The sequence below is a fragment of the Nesoenas mayeri genome, assembly GCF_963082525.1.
Source record: "Nesoenas mayeri genome assembly, chromosome: 5".
NCBI lineage: Eukaryota > Metazoa > Chordata > Aves > Columbiformes > Columbidae > Nesoenas > Nesoenas mayeri.
In genome coordinates, this window is record NC_137548.1 from 63,722,119 (window position 1) to 63,742,712 (window position 20,594).

The window sequence follows — 20,594 nt, forward strand, 5'->3', positions numbered from 1 at the left end:
AGCAGTTGACAACTTCTATGCACCTAACGCACTGCCCCACAAAGAAATGGTATCAGTACAGTAAAAACAGAAGGAATAAAGATTAAAACATAGCATTTAAATATTGCACTTGAAAAAGCATTTGTTTCATCTGTCTGAAAAAATTTCAGACTAAGAAACAGAGCATATAATCCGTATTTTAAAAGTATATTCAAAAGTGTGCATTTTTCTTAATATTCATATAGGCTTAGACATTAATGTCAACAGAACACCTAAATTATGCTTTGTAGATACTTTGTCTAGACTAGTTGTTCCATTCACCTCTTCTACAGCATAAATTAAAACAAAATCTTGAATATAAATAATTATACTCAGATAAAAAGTTCAATGGATTGAACCATGTTTTTATACCAGAACAGGTTAGAAAGAACAACTGCAATGTGTGTGTCTGGGGAGACTCCTTTTGTTTCACAAGTTGAACTTTTTTTGTAAATTTCTTTTGTTTAGTTTTAAATTTTTTGAAGAATAGAGAATTAAATACATTGGGTTTAGAAAAAGATCTTGAGAGCAGATTACAGAAACAAAACTTTGCCACTAGTAACACTGACGTTATTTTTGTACTTCTATGAGTGACCGGGTGATTTTTCTGTAATAAGGCATCCACCACTCTTACTAAAAGAGAAAGTCTCTCTTCTGTAGTTTTCCCACCCACCAAGTCAAAATGACATTTCCCTACAGATAAACTTATAAGACCCAAATTGAGCTTGTTCCCAGTGTCACCAATGCATTCTACAATACAATACAAACACAGGAACTAAAGCCATTAAGCCTTTCTTCAATAATGATGCTTTTTAAAGTTCCATGACATTTTTATATAATATTTTATATAATGTTTGTCTATAAAGGAATACTATCTTCTGCCATCCTTTCCTCCGTCATCTCTATTATTTGGTTTTGCATTTTAACTGCCATTTAGGATTGCCACAAGCCAAACCAAGATAGCATCCCTGAATGTTGTGGCTGGAGTTGTACTGCCCAAGGATGTTCTTAATGTAACATATCCCAAAAGCAATGGGATGGACTAACACTCTTTCTATTTGAGTTGCATTATAAGTATTCATTTTTATATTAAAACACAGAGTCTTTATTTGGCTGCAGCTCCACAAAACATCACGAGAAAAGCTTGGCTGCCTCAGGCTCTTTCCCTCTGCACTGTGGGAAAGCTGCCGTTTACTTCATTTTTTATTTCCCATCATGCTTTCCCTGGCCTACAACAACTCCTTTGGTTGTTCTTGTCAAGAACAAATGCCAGCTCTCCTGTGCCTGCAGTTCTTGGATGGGCTCTAATGCCAACCACCACAACCAGCCTGCTTGACTTTGGGAAAGGGAGCATGAAGGCAAGAAGCCATAGGAGGAAAAAAGCCCCAAATCCAGTTCATATTGCTCCAGAAGCTCATGCTTTGACATCAATTAACAGAAAGAAGCATCCTTAATAGAGCTCAGACCACTGCCCGCCTCCCCAAGTGTATGTTCTCTTCTACACTGTTAATAAATTCCACCCCACCTGGGCTTTGCTGAGCACATCTAAAAGACATGAGTGTCCCATTTGTATACCCAAGTGAACTTCCAAGTGCTTGCAACTTTATTAAGCTTTTTTCTTTTTAAGTTTTTCCTCTTTTAAGAGCCAAAAAAATGTTGATCTGATTCTCGACTGTGCAGGTCTAACCACTAAAATACTACTCTACAATGGCCCATGATCAAGGTTTATATGTTGAAATGTATGAGCTGAGCAGACGTGATGTATTTAGCTTTCAGTTAATCTAGACTGAAGGTACTAATTCAGTAAGGCACTAGAGTGAATTGTAATTTCCAGAAGTGTCTAAAAATCCTTTAGTCTTTGTAAAAATATGGCAAAGCTGGCAAAGACTGTAATAATTGTTTATGGAACTTTTTTTCATTTCTTCTATACTGTAGGATTAAATAAAACAAAAGAAAACAAAACCCGCACACCATAAAGATTCCTGGTGAAAAGCAGCTCTCCTACATTAATGTTAAAGAAAACAGCAGATTTAGATTTATCTGAAAAACTTTGAAACTGCACATAATCTTAAGAGATATAAAGAGGGAAGAAAAAAAGAATTATAAAGGGAAAAAAAGCACAATTGGTGTAAAAACCAATAATGTCTCCTGCAGGAGAAGTGGAAATGTGAGGATGTGGCTGGTGTGTGTTCATGTCCATGGCCTCAAAGTGACAAAGACATCTGCCTTCATTCTTAAATCTCCTTCTTTTTGTTTGGTTTTGGTAGAATTAGGTTTGTTCCCAGAGTTGTTCAGGTAAAATAGCAATGGCTAATTCAAAAAGGACGTGCATAACCCTTTACATGACCTCTTTATATGAGTTTTCAGAGTAACTATACAAAAGGAAGGGAAAGATTTAAATATTAATCCTACAAAATCTTATATTTAAAAGAACTGAGTAAACAACTCTACAAAGTAACTATAATGTATTTTTAAGCAATTAGTAGAGCCAATAACAATATCTTGCTGATGTATTTCACTTATTCAATTACATTAATTAAAACTTGTGTGGTAGTTGAGGGCTTTTTGAATTGTTGTCACATAAAAAGTTTTATTTAAAAAATCATTAAAGTTAGGCAGACAATTTGCAAGCCCCAAGTGACCTGTTACAGAAAAGTAAATTAATATGTTATTATGACTTCAAGTTAGGAAAAGGAAGTTTTCTGTGTTAAACAGTATAGTTTTGCTTAACCCTGCAAAAATAAGACAGAGAAAAAAGGCTGAATTTTAAATAAAGATCAGGATATTAAAACAGGAAAGGGTGGCAACTTTTAATTCTAGAGGCAGAAATCAAATAATATTTCATTGAAGTCAATGGGAATTTTATTATTGAATTCAATAACTCAAGGTCTTCTCTTTAATTAGGCAGATACTTAAATTTAATTAGATATATATCTAGAATTGTTAGCATACCTGAACATATAAGTAATATGTACTATCAGCTCAGATGCACACACCAGTATAAAGTGATTTAAAAAAAAAATCAAGCATTAATCAAGTGGATAACAGATCTCTTCATCCCAGTAGCTGCTTTGTTTTGCTATCTTGTAATACAGAGCCATGATGAGTAACTTCAGTCTTCATACATCACAAAAGCCTGTTTACGCTTCCTGACATTTAGTTTGTTGTGCTTGATGCATGACAGAAAGGTTTGCCCAAAGGTACTTACAGGATAAAGTGTTGGAGAGACTAATTTCTGGGAGTGTTTTATCAAACAAAGCAGAAGCATTAAGTTTAGAAACTGATTTCTAGGTCCACACTTTGCATCTTCATTTTTGCACCTTAGCTGCTTGGTTACCTTTCTTTCTATCACACTTTTCTGAAGGGCCAAGAGTGCATTTTAATTTTATGACAGTTAGACGATAAAAAGCACTTGTCCCAATTTCTCTGTAACATGCAATCCACTAATATGTTTTAGGTAACTTTAGTGTAGGATAGCAAATGTTTTTCAATTGAAATGTGGCATAGTTGTAGAAGGAGAATTAATACAAAAATTATTCCTAGATAGTTTCTGTTCCACAGACTTTGATAGGACGACTGTTGAATCAATCCTTCAAGCCTTTACACATCTAGGGATGGACCTTGTGAAGCTTTAGTAAGAATGAGATTATTGGTCAAGAAATTAATCCTGTTTTGTCCTAATTCTAGTCCTTGAAACAACAAATAACCTGGAGAAGGATATCACTAGACACCTGGATAAGTGGCATTGTGATGGATTTAGGCCTTTTTATTTTATTCCGCTGTGTACCTGGAATACCGTATTATACACAGCAGGTTTTTTGGCTACCTGTGCATGTGTATTTATATCTCAAAAACTACCATAATAGACAAGCGCAGGCTTTTCTTAATGTGCAACTTTTCCTGAGCTATCAGTGTTAACTATTACACAGAATATTTCTCATTTTTAAACAGGGAGTCAGGCTGGTATTATTGCTGTTTGGAGCAGTTAAGACAATGTACAGAATTGGTACAGGCACATTAAATGCCTAAAGCACTTCGGTATTTTGAACCTCATTATTAAGCTTTCCAAAGACTAATCCTTATTACGTTTCAGGGAGCACTATGTTCGTAAGAGATCATACAGCTTCTTCATCCACGCTGCCAGCTCTCCAGGCATGAACCAGCTCTAGTAGGGGCTGGACAATTCCCTCACACACCAGATACAGGAAAAACTGTCCTAATGCAGTTTTTCAACCACCTCACAACACAGCCCTCACCTTTGCGGGCATTGCCTAAGGACCACAAGCTTTTCAAAAAATTATTTGAAAAGTCACAATGGAAACATCACATTTTTGGCGAAGCAGAAACTGAACCCAGTTTTCTTGAGTCATATCCTCCCTGATCTTTCAGTCCCTTCTTTTACCTTCACATGCATGTATTGCTGGGGTTATCCTGTTCATTTCAGTTTATCATAATATCACTTAGTCAAAATTCACTTACAAGCGCTTCTGTAATCAAGCATCAAAAAAACTTTTCTGTCTTGCAGTTATTATGATACCCTGTTGGATTGTAAATTTTGGTTCAGTTCATCATTTCTCAATTTACTACACTTCAGCATAGCACATAAATTAGGGAGTTTCTTATACATCAGCTTTGTAGTAATTGCATTCAGGATACATTCAGAACACAAGGTAACCATTATAGCAAATCTATTAATTACATCATTCATGATCAAGATGGGAAAGATTTCAAGTCATACTAAGGAAGATGACTTAGTATGTGTAAATGCCTCATAATTAACCTAATTCAGAAAAACCCAAAACCACCACAACACACAGAACGGAAAAAATAATAAATTAATTAGCATTGTTTTATTTGCTAATGAGCATTGGTTTTATTTGCCAAATAACCTCATTAGATACTCATTAGATCTAAATCCTGAATGCCAATTACTATTGATTGTAATATCCATGACTCATTTTTTACAGCTTATTCGTAATGAAATATTTCAGCCTAACAGCGGAGGGCAGACCCTCTGATGATTCTTTACCATTTCTAATGGTAGGACCTGCAGAAAACAATTTATATGCTTATTTGTGTTAGAATGAGAAAACTGGGGTTTTAAGCTAACAAGCAGCCTATTGGATTCACAAGTATTTCTCCTAGCCTAACTGGACTTCCAATATGGCCTAACTCGTGAAAATCTTGATGCCTGAGCTATGTATGTGATAAACTGGATTTTTAAATGCATTAATCTATAGCTTAAGAAGAAAACCCTTTTGTCAGTCTGGATCACAATGTTTGAAAGTGAGCACAAAAAAGGAAGTCAAAGCTGGTAACACTAGTGATAGTAACTTCAATACTAGAAAGGGACTCAACAAAAGAAAAACAAGTCTTATTCAGATTTATTTTAAAACAGATGGCCAGCCAAATTTGTGATCATTCAAAGATAAGGTTAATTCCCATTATGCATATGGTGGCCTTTAAGGAAAAAAAAAGTGTCATTTTAGAAAACGACGAATTACTGCTTCTATATACGTGCATGTGCACACAGACATAACCCACACCAGTGCAGCAGCTCCTGGATTAACTCACTCATTAATTAACCTTAGTGTGGCTGTAATTCTGTTATTTTTCTAGAACTTTTTAAAAATCAAAACAAAGTTCTAGAGGAAAAGAAAGTTTTTATTAATGTGAGTTTCTGTGTATAGCTACTACGTAGCTGTTAGGAACTAACTACTCCCCACTTATTTTTTCCAGCTCCAACTAAAGCCACAAGTTATTACTGGCAGCTGCAGTAAAGCCAGAAATTGAGTAATTGAAGTTAAAGATATGTCATTTAAATCCAGCTGGCACAATCAAAGTAATTACTGAGTATGTATTTCAGAAGAAAAACAAAGCACAGTAAAAACAATGGAATATAAATACACACCACATTTTAAAGCAAGTATCCACAGACAGGAGACTTTGAGAAGGATAATGATTAGTTCCCTTTCAGAGGATGAATGTCAAATGTCTGAGTGTCATTTGTGTGACTTTCAAATTAATTAAAAAATGGATGGCAGCAGAATTATATTTTTACAGCAGTAAGTTCAGACTTCAATGTCCAGGTTCTTGTGTAACACAAATTTACATCTATCTATAAATACAACACAAGTATTTTCTTTTTTCTTTTTTTTTTTTTTTCCTTGTATTTACCTCTTATAAGATCCTGACACTCAATTCTAAGAAAGTATGAAATAGATTTTTCCTGTTTTGCTAAATCTGTCTTTTAGGTATTTGTGAATATTATATGAACACGAGAGATTAGTCCAGTAAAGTCCTGCATCACAGCTATACTGTTCTTTTTACCTAAAATACCACACACTGAGGCTTACCCTGACTGTCTCTGGCATCTCACATAAGGATTTCTCCAGTGTCTGGCACCAAAGGTTATGTACTTAGGCAATAAATACTTCTAATGCCTCTATAAAAGTTGCTCTGAAGTTTTCCCATTTTATACTAGAACAAAAACTTCATGCCTGTGTCAGGCAAAACTTCAAGTATTACCTCAAAACAATCTATTAACAATGTTATGAAGTTGGTCTTTCCTGTAGAATTCAGTACCTGGAACCTCAGCCTTGTGTCACAGCTTCCACAACAGGGTACTGGTTGCTCTGTGGTGGGCGCCTCCAAGGCAAGAAATCCTACCCTTTTCTAACTGTATGTAAACATTTCTGAAGAAGACTTGCCAAATTGGAATGTTCTCATCAAAACACTTGGAAAGTTCCCCCATGTGTGTGGTTATAGGATTTGACTAGCTGCTTGCAGCTGAGTTGAAAAGAATTGAGGTGTCTTGTTATAGAATCACAGAATGGTTGGGGTTGGAAGGGACCTTTGGAGATCATCCAGTCCAGCCCACCTGCTAAAGCAGGTTCACCAGAGCAGATTGCACAGGAAGGTGTCCAGGCGGGTCTGAATGTCTCCAGAAAAGGAGACTCCACAAGCTCTCTGGGCAGCTTGTTCCAGGGCTCTGGTACACTTGAAGTCATGTTGTCAAGAATAACTTCACTGTAATTAGTTTTTCACTAACATTATATTGGTTAGCAGGCACACTAGTCTCTGGGAGAAGTTCTTAGATAAAAAGGCATTTTCTGAATAGTCAAAACACAGGAATCTTTCACTCATCTGATGAGTAAAAAATCTTAAAAGAAGCTGCAGTGTAGCTGGAAGAGTTGACATTCTTCAGTGAACTGGGAGCTCTGATCTTAGTTTTGTCTTTGTCTGTTTGACTGAAGTCACAATAAGTGACAAAGGTCACTTAAACCAAAACTTTATACTCTTCTATAGTGCAAACACTTTCTCAGTGAAGTAGAAGCAATAAAATGATTTTGCTTTGGACTGAACACCAAATTCTACAACCACACTTTACCTAAGGTGTGACATGGTATCTTCTTTCTTTATATTAATAAATCCAACAGCATCACTAACTAAACAAGTCCCATAGATTTATGGCCCCAGCTATAGGCAACGGAAATAAATGAGAACATTTCCACTGGAGTCTCTTATGCCTCTTAATCCCCTTCTCACAAGAAGCCAGTTTGCCTACAGGCACAATTCTGGAAGCAGAGAAAACCACTTGGCCTATTTTATGTACAGTTCCATGATGCTGTCTAATTAAAAATTCACCACATTCACTTAATTCAGCATTCTTTCATGTTCTCAGGAGAGCAGTTTGAAAAGGTTCACTAAGAAGATGATACCCATTAATCAGCCTATTTTGCAAACTCCATCAAAGTGCCAGGATACTGACTAAAGCACACAAGCAGCCCTACATCTTTTTCACCTGTTTGGTGATGAAAGTTCAAGCAGGACTATTTTCTTTTTCTTTTTCTTTTTTTTTCCTCCAGGTTCAGGATAAAAGTAGAAAATTTTAGTATCAGAGACAAATTCTTAACCACATAAGTACAATCCTCAAGTGCAAGCAAACTGTATTTTGAAAGTTTACAAAAAGGACATTTTTTTAAATGCACCTTTAACTGTCCCTTATTTCTCTTCATGAACCTAACTGAGAATGCTGAATTTCATGTAAGGCAATTCTTACTCTTGACTTCTGGGACTTATTAATACCACTTCCTTTCATGCTTGTAGCTGAATATCCTCACCAATTACACTTCTGTAAATATAGAGTAACTTCACTAATTTCAGTGATCTAATTTGGGATTGACTCAATTAACACAGGCAAATTAATGAATCAAGTTAGCAAAAGGCTACCATTTGAATATTTCTGTCTCTTCAAAGAGCATAGTTGTAGTCAGAAGAGGAGAAACATTCAAAGCAAAGTTGAATACAGTTTTAAGCTGATGAGACTCAATCTATCTTTTCCTCAATCACTGAACCCTCCATGAATCTTCTCAGGTTAAAAGTAGGTGATGTGAATGAGAAACAGCTCATTGCTTACTAGGAGAAAGAATTATTGCTGCCATACATAAACACACAATAATATCAGCATGCTTATGTGTAAGCAATTAGTTAAAAATAGAACAGGATATATAAAAAAATGAAGCAAATAAGAGTGAAATCTAGTATCTGTGTTTGCCTACCCAATGAAAGCAATCACACTAAGAGAGGGCAGTAGCTTCAACTGGAACCTTGCTGAGACACAGGATTTCATGATTTTCTCATGCAACCTTCATGACAAATTTTTTGGTCTGTATCATGATTTTGGAACATTTTGATTTTGTTATGGAGAAAGTATCAATTTCATTCACATTTCCAGTAGCTACCTCTTTAGGAAACCTTGAAGAGACACTTGTCTGTTAGATGTTTTGGGTATCAAGAAAAATCAATGCTAAACCATGTCAGAGCTGAGCAGAAATAGCTTCCTGAAAGCAGATCCCTTTCCTTCAGCATGAAGATATGATTTCTAGTTTGATGTTACATTGACTGTGAGCAAAATGATCTTTCACAGTAGTTGTGCAAGGTGCAGTGATATTTGTGTCTACTTCAAATAGATCATACAAGGTCAACCAATTTCAAAATTAATGAATTTTAGAACTTGCAAATTACGACTCGTGTATGTCTATAAAGACTCATTTTGCAGTTGCAAGGATGATACTGTTCTAAGAATAACTCCTTTTCTACTTACTTTGACTTAAACTATCAAAATGGTACTAATGCAGGTAAAAATATGCCCTAATTATACATATTTTTCTGCATAAATTTGTGCACCCCCCAGGTGGGAACACTTTTTATACATTGATATCTAAAGCAAATATACATGAGTAGCTAAAGCAAAAAACAACACAACTGCAGCCATGACAATACTGAATAACATGGCTATACAAGATTAATCACAACTGAAAAATAATAACTATTTCAAAGAAATTTCAAATACATGCTTCAAAGTGAATTTATTATGAAAGATTGTTATGGGAAAAATCACAGTAAATGTATGAAAAAAATACAGTAAATAGAGACTAAAAACAGAGAAGTTAGTCTTAAACGTGAGATTCATTCTCATTTAGTCTCCTCTTTCAAAAAAACCTGGCAGTTCAAGGTTAGTATTGTCTTTTCACACTTTGATACCACAAGAGCTGTATTGCAGAATTGAAGAATCATTATTTTATTATGATTTCAGTTCAGACTTAAACTTACCTACAAATGGATCACTGTATTCTGTGTTAGACAGCTTAAGCAAGTTGTTTTCCAAAGTCTCCATCACTTTAGCTGGAATAAAGGCAATATTCATATCAGTATTCACATGTATTTTATAAGTAAAAATACGATTTTTAAAGCTGTCAGTGACTCAAATGAAAAATTTTCGGCTGAAGTTTTGAAGAGTACTTTCCATTGGTGGAAAAAAGAACAACACCACTTTAATGAAGACTTTACTCCTCAGTTTAACTCGGTAAAATGACTTACTAGTGTAATAATTAGTGCCTATCAACATTAAGGAAGGACTTATCAAAATTTGGTAGCAGAAGCCAGCCAAGTCAATCTATTCTATAGAGGTTCACACACAGTTGGCAACAGGTGACACACACAGTGACTGGGATCTCCAACTGGACTAGTCTCTCTGTTAAGGCATTTTTATCTGTTAAAACAGAAATCCTGAAGTAAAAGTAGTTCTTTTTTCCAACACAAGCTAAAATTCATAGGGATTTTCTCCTTTTTCTCTCATTCTCTCCATACCACTCTTCCCTGATTCTGCTATTCAACAATGAATGCATCTCCCAATTTTTTTTCTTTCTCTTAGGACAGACTATAGAAACCTTTGTGCTCTTCCCCAGCATACAGCAGCACTTTCTTGTCTTGGCTTCAGTGAGAAGTAAGTAATCTTGTAATTCAGAAAAAATAAAATAAAAATTAGTTTATAGAGATTAACTCAAGAACTCACACCATGGTTCTTCTACCTCCTTTGTGCAAAAATATCTCTCCGGAAAACCACAGATATATAAACAAATCAAAGCTCATCAGATGCCTCTCTCATTCAATGAAAGTTGCTAGAAAATTATGTTTAAGACACCACAAGACTTCAGATTATGTTCCCGTACATCCCTTCCATTCCCAGTGTTGGAACAAGCTCCTGAAAGAGGTAAAATCTCCTACCTCGTTCCGACACAACATCTACCGTGGTTGTAGATGTTCCTGCACTGAGAGGCTGCGGCCGGGGCTGCGGCTGCACACGATTTGGCTGCAGGAACGAGGAATGTTTGCTCAGGCTCTGAGGATGCGTTTGGCTCTGGGCGAGGCATGGCATTGATCTTCTAGAGGGTTTCAATGGATGGTCTTTCACTGTCTCACTCTTGCTTGTATTCATACCTGAAAAAGCCAAATGAAATATAAGCTCTGCCATACTAGGCAAAGACATAGAGACAGCTAATTAAGAAAACTCAATGTGATTCATCCACTTAATGAGCAGCTCTTCAACTAAACAAAAGTGTTTAAAATATTTAAAGTTCAAAGAAGAATACAGAGTTGGGAACAAAATCCAGCAGTTCTTCACCTGTCTTTCCATCACCAGCCCACAGTTCAAACTCACGATATTCCAGATCTGATGATTCTGTGGTATGTATGTCATACAGTCATTCAGAAGCAAATGACAGCACCTGGTGTATCCACAGTATGATTGCTAAACATATTTTAATTCAGTGGTAGAAATGAAAAAAAACCCTTAAACAAGCAAATAAATGAAAAAAAAATCGAATACAAGCAAAAGACATTCACAAGCTTCCTGAAGGATTCACGAATATGTTTCCTTTGAAATGCAGCTGTCTGCAAGTTCAGATGAATATATTAGCTGTTTCTGGGTTTTCCTCCAGGACACCTATGCCAGTCTTGGGTTTTCATATGTGTTTCCTGGCTTTCGGTTCAGGTGTCTCTGCACAGACAGAGACACCCATCAGCTGTGTGGTGTCAGTAAAAACGTTTGAAAAATCAGTTGTAATTTAAGTTTAAACTGTGAATTTGGGATCCCTGGTTTCAGTACACCATTTTAAAAGTGATGCAAAACTCACTCCGTGTTAGGAGTTTTTCCTGTCTTAACATGATAACTGTGTTTCCAAAATATATCTTACTAATTTTTTATAATTAACATCTTCTCTTTTGTATCTCCTTGCTTGTGACAGAACAAACTTAATGTAATAACTGTTTATATTGCCTGTCCACAAACAAAAGATTGGCTACATTTCCTAAACTTATGCTTACGATATCAGGTATTAAGTACATTATTTGTCATTTGAATGTATAGAACTTATTTTTAACTCTCTGAATCCTGAAACAAAGTTTCCCTTTATGTTAAACATGATCCTCATTAACACTAAACTGTAATAATAATTTCTAAAATTTCTATTTTTTTTCTAAAAATTCAGAGGGAAACAAGACATAATCCAAATGCGTTTGTTTAAGAAATTAGAATAGATGATGTAATAAGCTACAAAAACATAGGCCTGAAACAATTTAATAGCGCTCAAAAACACTCAATACTAGGTATTTCATAAAAGAACAGGAATATAAAATGAGACTCCCAAGTAAACCTACGAAGTAATTAAAACATTAGTGTGAAATGAACAAGGGACTTAAACAAGCACATGTTGTTTTGTTACCATTCTACTATCCACCACTGCTGGATCAAAGGCTAAGGAGAGATAGTTTGCCGTTCATCTTTTTCCCCATGTGAGTCAAGTTTCTTCCTTGAAAAATACCATATTAATCATTTGCATATAAAACCACAATTATATTGTGTATTGCCACTGTTCTCACATGGGCCTTTGTAATGCAAAAACATAATAAGGCCATCAGCTACCCAGGTCTTCAGTCCCCATTTCCAATTAACAAACATTAATGCATCTAAGCTTGACCATAAACAACTTTACATTTCAATAAGATTGAAATTAATATCAAAAGTTGGATTTTTCTGAGAAAAAAAAAGATGGTTTTATTCTTCTGTTTAGCTGTTGCTGACCTTCAGACTCTGTTAACTGTTTCTTATTATTACAGTAATGGACCATCAAAATTTGTGCTCCAGCCCCTCACCAGCTTCATGCCCTCCTCTGCACTCTCTCTGGTACCTCAATGTTCTTATGATGAGGGGCCCAAAACTGAACACAGAATTCAAGGTGTGGCTTCACCAGTGCCGAGTACAGTGGCACAATCACTTCTCTAGTCCTGCTGGCCCCACTATTCTTGATACAAGCCAGGATGTTGGTGGCCTTTTTGGCAGACTGCTGGCTCACGTTCAGCTGCTGTCAATCAACACCCCCAGTTCCTTTCCCACCAGGCAGTTTTCCAGCAGCTCTTCCTCAGCCTGAAGTGCTGCCTGGGGTTGTTGTGACCCAAGTGCAGGACCTGTCACTTGGCCTTGTTGAACCTCATACAATTGGCCTCAGCCCATCGATCCAGCCGGTCCAGACCCTTCTGTATGGCCTTCCTACCCTCCAGGTTTAAAAGGGTGCTTCATTTAAAAACTTCCCTGAGCTCACAAAGCACACTTTGCTTAAATGCAAGTGCTGCTTTATCAAGAAATGCAGAACTTCATTAGTCCACTGAGGACAGTTCTTGCAGCTCTGCAGCACAGCAGAACTATTCTTGATCAGAGAGATGAAATATTAATTTAACGGGAGGTTAAGGTAGATAGAGCTCTGCCTAGATAGGTTATGCTGCCTCAGAAGGTTTCATAGCTATTTAAAATAGGTACGAGAAGAAAAGATTCTGCTTCTTAATGATTCTGAGCAGATGATGCTGCGCTCAGAGCAACACTACATTGTATGTCTGCTATGCTACTTGCAATGTTTCTGAGAAGAATTGTTTGTTGTTCTTCCTAAACAGATGAGTGTATTAGACCAAAGTCTACAGTAGTTAGACATAGCAAAGGGTAATACAGAATAACAAAAAACAATGTATTTTGCAATTTTTCTGAGTGGTTTTAGTGATCAATTTCTGAAACAGTGATATGCTGTCCGTAATTGTGGACCCTACTGCATAATTATTACTGTTTCCCAAAAAAATGTTTCTTGTATCTGTGTTGGAGTCACTGTGTGTAGCAAGATGAATCACTGTATTACCAAAGAAATTTACAATAATGCAAATAACACACTGTCATTCAATTTAACAACAATTTAAGTGATACACTAAAAAAAAAACCAAAAAAAATCCAAAAAAACCACAAAAACGAAAATTTTTTTTATGAGGCACCACCTCAATTTAAAAGAAAATTATTCCCCTTTTGCGCTCTCTCAGTGCATATTCCTCTGTGTCATTTCAAACATTAATACCATGTTTCTTCTGCTTGGAGAGAATGAGTCACAACAAAATCACCTCAGAGCACATTTGCTGTTACACCAGTAGTATGATCTACCTTCATCGTTCAAATTTAACAAATTAATTCATTCCCTGATAGTGTGATGGAGTCCGGGTCTGTAAGATGTTCATTTTGGTGGCATTTGATGTTGCATGCCAATGCTTCCCCAGCTTTGGCACACAAACAGCTTGTGGTTAACATCATCAACTGGGTCACTAAATCCACTTACTGAGATTGTTTTTATTTCTTCCTCTGTTTTCCATAGGATCAATATGAACAATTTGACACGTGCTTAACATTATGCCAATCTAGAAAGACTCTAAATGAAACCAGCTCTCAGGTGCCTTCCGGATTTTGGTCATTAGAAACACAAATGAAAAATTCTCCTATGCCTCGTTCTGTGAAACAAAGGTACAGTCAGTCATTTCTTTACTAATAAGAGAGGAAAAAAAAAATGCATTGAATTTGCTCTCAATTTTAGATGAGAAAAGCTTGACAGATAGTCCATATGCATCATCAACCCAGTGCTGGAAGCACCCTCAGCAAGGTTGGACCAGTGCTAATTGCAAAAATGCAGCCCAGTATCTAATGCCCATGTAATGCAGTGTAAACCTGAGCATAAAACAAGAGTAGCTACTACATAATTCAAATCATTAACATCAGCTTTATAAAGATATGTTGTATAATAGCATCCACAATCAGTATCAACAACATGTGAGTCTTACCAACTACTCATATCATCACAATTTTGCTTGATAAAACTACCTTCTTAACTGTAAAAAAACTTCTGTAAAGCCTTTGGCTTCACATGCTGTACATCACTAATTAAAATGAAATGCAATTTGTAAAACACATTAAACAGACTGAGAACCTGATAAATCTAAAATGTTTCTGTCAATAACATAATCATAATTAGGCTCTTTAATGACATAAAATCTGAAGAAAAGCCTGTAACAGTTTTCATGACATTTAAGTTTAATGTGAAAACATATTTCTACAGGATCAAGTTTTGAAGATCATTTAATTTTCAATACACAATGGATGTAACAGGTACTTACTGCTAAAGAATAAGTTTACTGTGATTGGCAGCTGCAATCTACAAAAGAAACTTAAGGTAGGATAAGCAGTCATTAAATTCTGAGAAATCATAACTAAAAGATAGTTAATAATGAAGAAATAAATTATTTCAGTAACAGCAGAAGCTTTTTTATCTAGTTGTAATACCTCAAGAAATAAAACAGCTATTTATTTTTACATATTAGACCTGTATTTGAGTAGGTCAGAAATGTACCCAAACTTTCCTTTTCCTATAAAAGGTAGAATCAGACTGGGTAACCTCTGACTTCATTTTATATTCCTACAGAAAGCAAATAAATAAAACCCCAACAAGCAACAAAAAACACACACAAACAAACAAAACAAAAGAACCACACACAAAACCACACACACCACAGAATCAAGTATTCTTATTATATAAACACACACACCCCTAAAAAGCCTCATCAAAACTGGAGAAAATTAACCAATCCTTTTCTTGAAAGGAAAAAAAGACACACTAAACAAGGGAGAAAACAACCTTCAAGGATGAACTCTATTTCTCTTCAATCTTACATCGTGACAGCTTATGAATCCCAATTTTCTAATGGTATTTTTTCAGATCACCTGAGCTGCCTTTTCCATTCTGAAGTGAATAGGTCAACATAAAATCACAGAATCATTTAAGTTGGAAGAGAACTTTAAGATCATCTAGTCCAACTGCAGATCAGATTCCAACATTACTCCTATTAAATATTTCATGTTTAGCCACTTGGGTGAGTCTAACTCCTACACTGGCCAATAAATAGATTCTGAATGACAGCAAGTCATTGTGACTGTATTTTTCAATTTAATCTCACTACATGAATAGCATTGATTTATGAAGGCTTTTATGAAATAATATGAGGTTTAATGATACCATCAATCATGCCTATGAAGACTGCTCCCACTAAAAACCATGTTTTTACTTCAACCTTTTGCAATTTTATGTATTGTGAAAAGGGGAACATAAACAATTTGGTAAATTGCAAATACCTATACCTGTGCTAGCTTTTTTTTTTCCTCTCAAGTTAGACCTGTGAGAAATAGCCTTCAGCCCAAAAGAAGAGCTAATGAAAAGGAAAGGAATTGGTGGGGTTATCTGAAAGTTCTCCAAGAAAACACACACTATAGGACTTAAAGAAATATATGGTTTGTCCAGTTAGTGATTATTTAATAAATACTGAAACCTGGCATAACAGTTTTCTGAGACAGTGAACTTTTCCCATAGACCTTCTAAACAGCATTGACAATATGTGCAAGGTTCAGTTTCTAATTATGATACTTCATCCATGAGATTAAGAAATACAAAGCTATTTCTTTACTGATTTAGATAGCCATAGATCTTGATACCAGGTCTCCTTAAAAAAAAATATAAAAATATATATATTTTTTTGATGAGCTGTTTAGAAATAACTACTTCAGTATAGCACTGTAAGGAAGGCTTAATGGAGCTCTATCAATATTTCAGCTCTTTTTCTTGACTTGACAATAGATCAGCACTCAACTTCCCAGTAGAACTGTTACAACAGCAAATGCAAAGGCTTAAAAGTCCCATTAGCCCTTTTGGCTATGGCCCTTCCAAGGATAGTGAATTTCTTTTTATAAATAGCTGCATCTTGCAAAAACAAAAATCCCTTTCCAAGACACTGTTTCCCAGGAAAAGACTCCAGTTTCTGTACTGAAATGCTTATTGTTGGCCAGCACTCAATTTAGTAAAAGATTTAGTCCTCACAACCTCTGCACACTCAGTGCAGCGATGATTTTAAAGATACTTCCAGGTCACTACTAAAAATACTAGAAATGATCTCTAGAGGACTCCACTGGAGAAGAAAACTCGTGAATGACTGGTTTGCTATTTTTAAGTTTCATGTTCTTGTTTGGGTTGGCATTTGATATCCCCATTAACATGGATATCTCAACTCCCTAGCAACATCATCTTCACCGAGGCATTCCCGCTTTGTGCCAGGGGATGCAAAACAATAGTGCAGCAAAACCAAAGGATTTAAAGACCATTGACAACATTCCTCTAATTTATGTTTGCAAACAGGATTCTGCGACTTTGATTGGAAATTCTTTTCAAACAGTCAAGGCCTTGTTTTTCACATACCAAATGCAGAGTTAACAACAAACCAACCAACCAAGCAAACTCCTAAGCACAGACATCCCGCAGCGCTTTCATGGAGAATGAGAAATTGAATTTCTTCCATTAAATACCTCTTGCACTCAGGCCAGCAAAGTAAAGACCTATTTCGTTGTGGAAACAGCAGGAAATTCAACTGCTGGAATTAAAGAATGGTTTGCAAGCTACACAAGCCTTTCCTCCTAAATATAGCAGGAGGTTGGCTTTGCTCCCGTATGTCGCCTATCAGGATAATTCCTGTAATGACCAGCTGTAAAATTAAAATGTGATCTATTCCTTTAAATAGCTCTACCTTGATAAAGATTACATCATTATCTCACATGATGAGAGAACTAAAACATACAAAAAGGGCATATAAACATGTTTTTGTTTGTGATAGGAAATGTAACAAAGTTGTCCCAAATTGCAAGATTTATAGAAGCAGCCAGTAAGATGCCAGTACTTAAGGGTCACTGGACTAAACATGACTGGAAATCTATTTTGGGTGGTTTGTAGGAAATAACAGCATTTATCTCATGAATTTCTAAGCAATCCTGTTATACCTTATGCTCACAGAATTAGGAAAAAAAATAAAGTTATTACAGACAACCATGTGTTGGCCCCAATAGCTCTTACTTTAAATCTTTTAAGCCCCTGTATGGTATGGATTGCTATCTATATACACAAAAACTCTCAGTATTTCACCTAAGTACAACTGCGTTACCTACTTTCAACATGATTCTGCTAACTTTTGAAAATAGCAGTTTTTTCACATCTTCATCTTTTGTTATTTCACCCTATTTTCTTGATTATCTATTACAAATTACAAATCCCAAATCTATTCTTTCTTTGTATCTGATTGAGACTTTTCTCGTCTTCTTCACAAGGAAATTACTTTTAATAAAGCAGATTTTAGTTTATGAATTTTGAAGAGTGTCAAAATGGAAAGGAAAATTTTTTTGTTTGTTTTATCTAAAAAAAATGGTACTCAAATACAAAAAAGTTGAGTTTAGTACTGCCTCAGTAAGGCAGGACTCACCAAATTTAACACGTTACAGAATACTGTTCATTTTGTATAAAACCTTGAGACTCTTTCACTGTCACTATTACAAACAAGATAATACACATTCCTGCCATTACTCATGTTAGTGAGATGTACTTAAAGCACTTTTAAGTGTCTGATTTGCAGATAACAGCCAATGCATTTGATCTTTCCTGGCAAAGGTGAGAGAAATACAGTTTTAAAGCAAGGAAAGGTTCAGACAAGCAGGGTGGATTTTTTTGCCAATAGAGGCACAGTTAAGAAAAGTAAATAGCTTAAAACAGTGATCTCATTATAAAGCTTTATGCAATACCTTTTATAAAGTTTATCTCCATGAATATCTGGTCTTACCTAATTTAAACTTTAACAGAATTAAATTGGTCCCTGACTTGTCAATAATTCTTGTATACAAACAAAGCAAAATATTTTTGTGTTTAATTGAACATGGGAATTAAAAGGCTTCAGAAGGCTGCTGACTAGTCTGGAAGATCTCCAAAGTTGTTATAAATATATCTGCCAGAAAACATTAGAAAACCAACAAAATATTGTATTTTCTCCCCCAAATTCAATAACATAGTAAATCTCTGGAAGGCTGTATGTCCTCATCAGAGTAGCCTATTCCCTGGGCCTCATTCCTGATACTCTTCCAAAAATGCTTTCTCACAGCAGCCTCAGGAGACCAGCACTGGTACAACTGAGTTGATTTAGCAACAACATAATGAGGTTACAGAAAAGGAAGGAAGTGCATTCTTGCCTTTTAATAGAGCAAGGTAGGGCTTAAATGCACCAAGCATAAAATGAATAGGTATCAAGGGTTTTGAGGCAGGTTATAATATTTATTTGTTAGACAAACAAAAGAGCAAAAAAAATGGAGCAAACAGCCCAAAAAGGTATAAAACTCAAGATGCTGGTGCTTTCTCTCACTCGTACATCCAAGTGGTTCCATTCCCATTTTACCTTAGGAGATGAAAGGTCTGACAGCAACCAGCTCCTTTATGAGAAAATGTGAATTGTGAAATGTCTTTATTCACGTTCTTTAGTCTGTCACAGTGGTCAGATTAGGAGTCAACAAGTTAGAAGTAGGGTCTTATGACCTAATTCAGATTATAAATGATCCAAAAATAAAGGTGTTTGGGTAAGACAAAAGGCATAATATATTACCAAGCTATGTTATTTTCTGTACTTAACTAAGAAGTCAATAGGAATACAATTACAAAGTCCTGGATTTGCTCAGCTTTTTGAATATATCTTTGTAGAGCAATATATAAAACCTGAATGAGATCTGCCTTTGATAAGTAGAATAATACATTGTGCAGGACAAATCACAGTTAGGAAGAGTGGCTCAGTCAGTAGAGTAGTAATAATACAATATTCCTCAGACTTCTGCACAATTCCATCTGGAATTTAGTTTTGTAAGAAACTTGCACGACAAAGATATTGCCCTGCAGGTTACTCCAATTTGTATTTATAATTCCAGATAGTAATCTGAAATTAGAAATGGCTTGTTAACTACATATACACAGGCGTACAATGCAGCTTTAGCAGGTGTCCTGAAGAGTGCTTAGGCATTTACCAACTTAAAAAAAAAAAGAAAAAAAAAGCTTATTTTCATCATTGTATTTTCTGTGATAAGCAATACTTGCCCTTTATACCTTCAGTCAGATATAGAAAAACTTCCTCCCACCCCCAGATTTCATTTACAGAGACAAACCTAGATGCAGTTTATAGCAAATGCGAAGCTCTCAGTCCTGTGATTCCAACTGAAAGGAAACCTGCACGTCGGTTGGTTATAATCAATTGAAAAACTGATGCCTGCAAAACTGCGGTTGAAACTTGGAGTTAAGGCAGAAGGTACTCAGGACAATGGCTTGACTGGCCTTACAGTATTTCCATGTGAAAAGTGGAGCAATAAAACTGGCTAAAAAACTGAACTCATGCCAAAAGAGGTTTGATTTGGGATAATATTCTGCTATGGATTATACCTGACTGTACTGAAGAATAACCATAAGAGTAGTATTCTCAGAGAAAAATTCAAGTATTTTTTAAGGAGGATTAATACATACTTGGCAGGCAGACTGGTGCAACAGAAGAGATGGTGGAAAAATACAACTATATTAAACTTTGAAAAAAATGAGAGAAAAAGAAAAAAAGCTCTGTGAACATTCTCCCATTTTTCAAAAATATCGAGATCAGAGCAGACAGTAATTGACAATTTTGCATGGCCAGACAATACAGCAGAAGCTAAAAGCATTGCACATTGCTAAAGACAGACTCTTGTGCACTGTGCAGAATGGATGGTCCTCCTGCAGAAAGCCGAGTTGTGTAACAGGCACTTACAAAGCCGAGCATGGTTGTGTTGCTTCTGGCCAGGCAGGTTATGGGATACACAAGACACAAAGGATAACGCACTGCAGTGTAAAATGAAGGATCTATTTAAATGGAAGTATAAACACAATCTCAATGGTTGAAACTAGAAAAATATATATAAGCATTTACTGAAGGAAATATGAAATTTGTAAAGATATTACTATAACATAATAGCTGTAATTAATGTCAAAAATGCATTCTCACTTTTGTGG

The 20,594-nt window shown here is 35.7% G+C and overlaps 1 protein-coding gene across 2 annotated transcripts in view; it reads right to left on the minus strand.

Annotated features, from left to right (window-relative positions):
• Nucleotides 1–20,594, minus strand: part of ANO3 (anoctamin 3) — a gene marked incomplete at both ends in the record, with an annotated part of 176,429 nt that overhangs the window by 66,659 nt on the left and 89,176 nt on the right. For both annotated transcript variants that reach the window (XM_080345611.1, XM_080345612.1), the window contains 2 exons: nt 9,634–9,705; nt 10,588–10,800. In XM_080345611.1, coding sequence (XP_080201737.1) covers nt 9,634–9,705; nt 10,588–10,800 — 285 coding nt within the window. The remainder of the gene's footprint in view (nt 1–9,633; nt 9,706–10,587; nt 10,801–20,594) is intronic.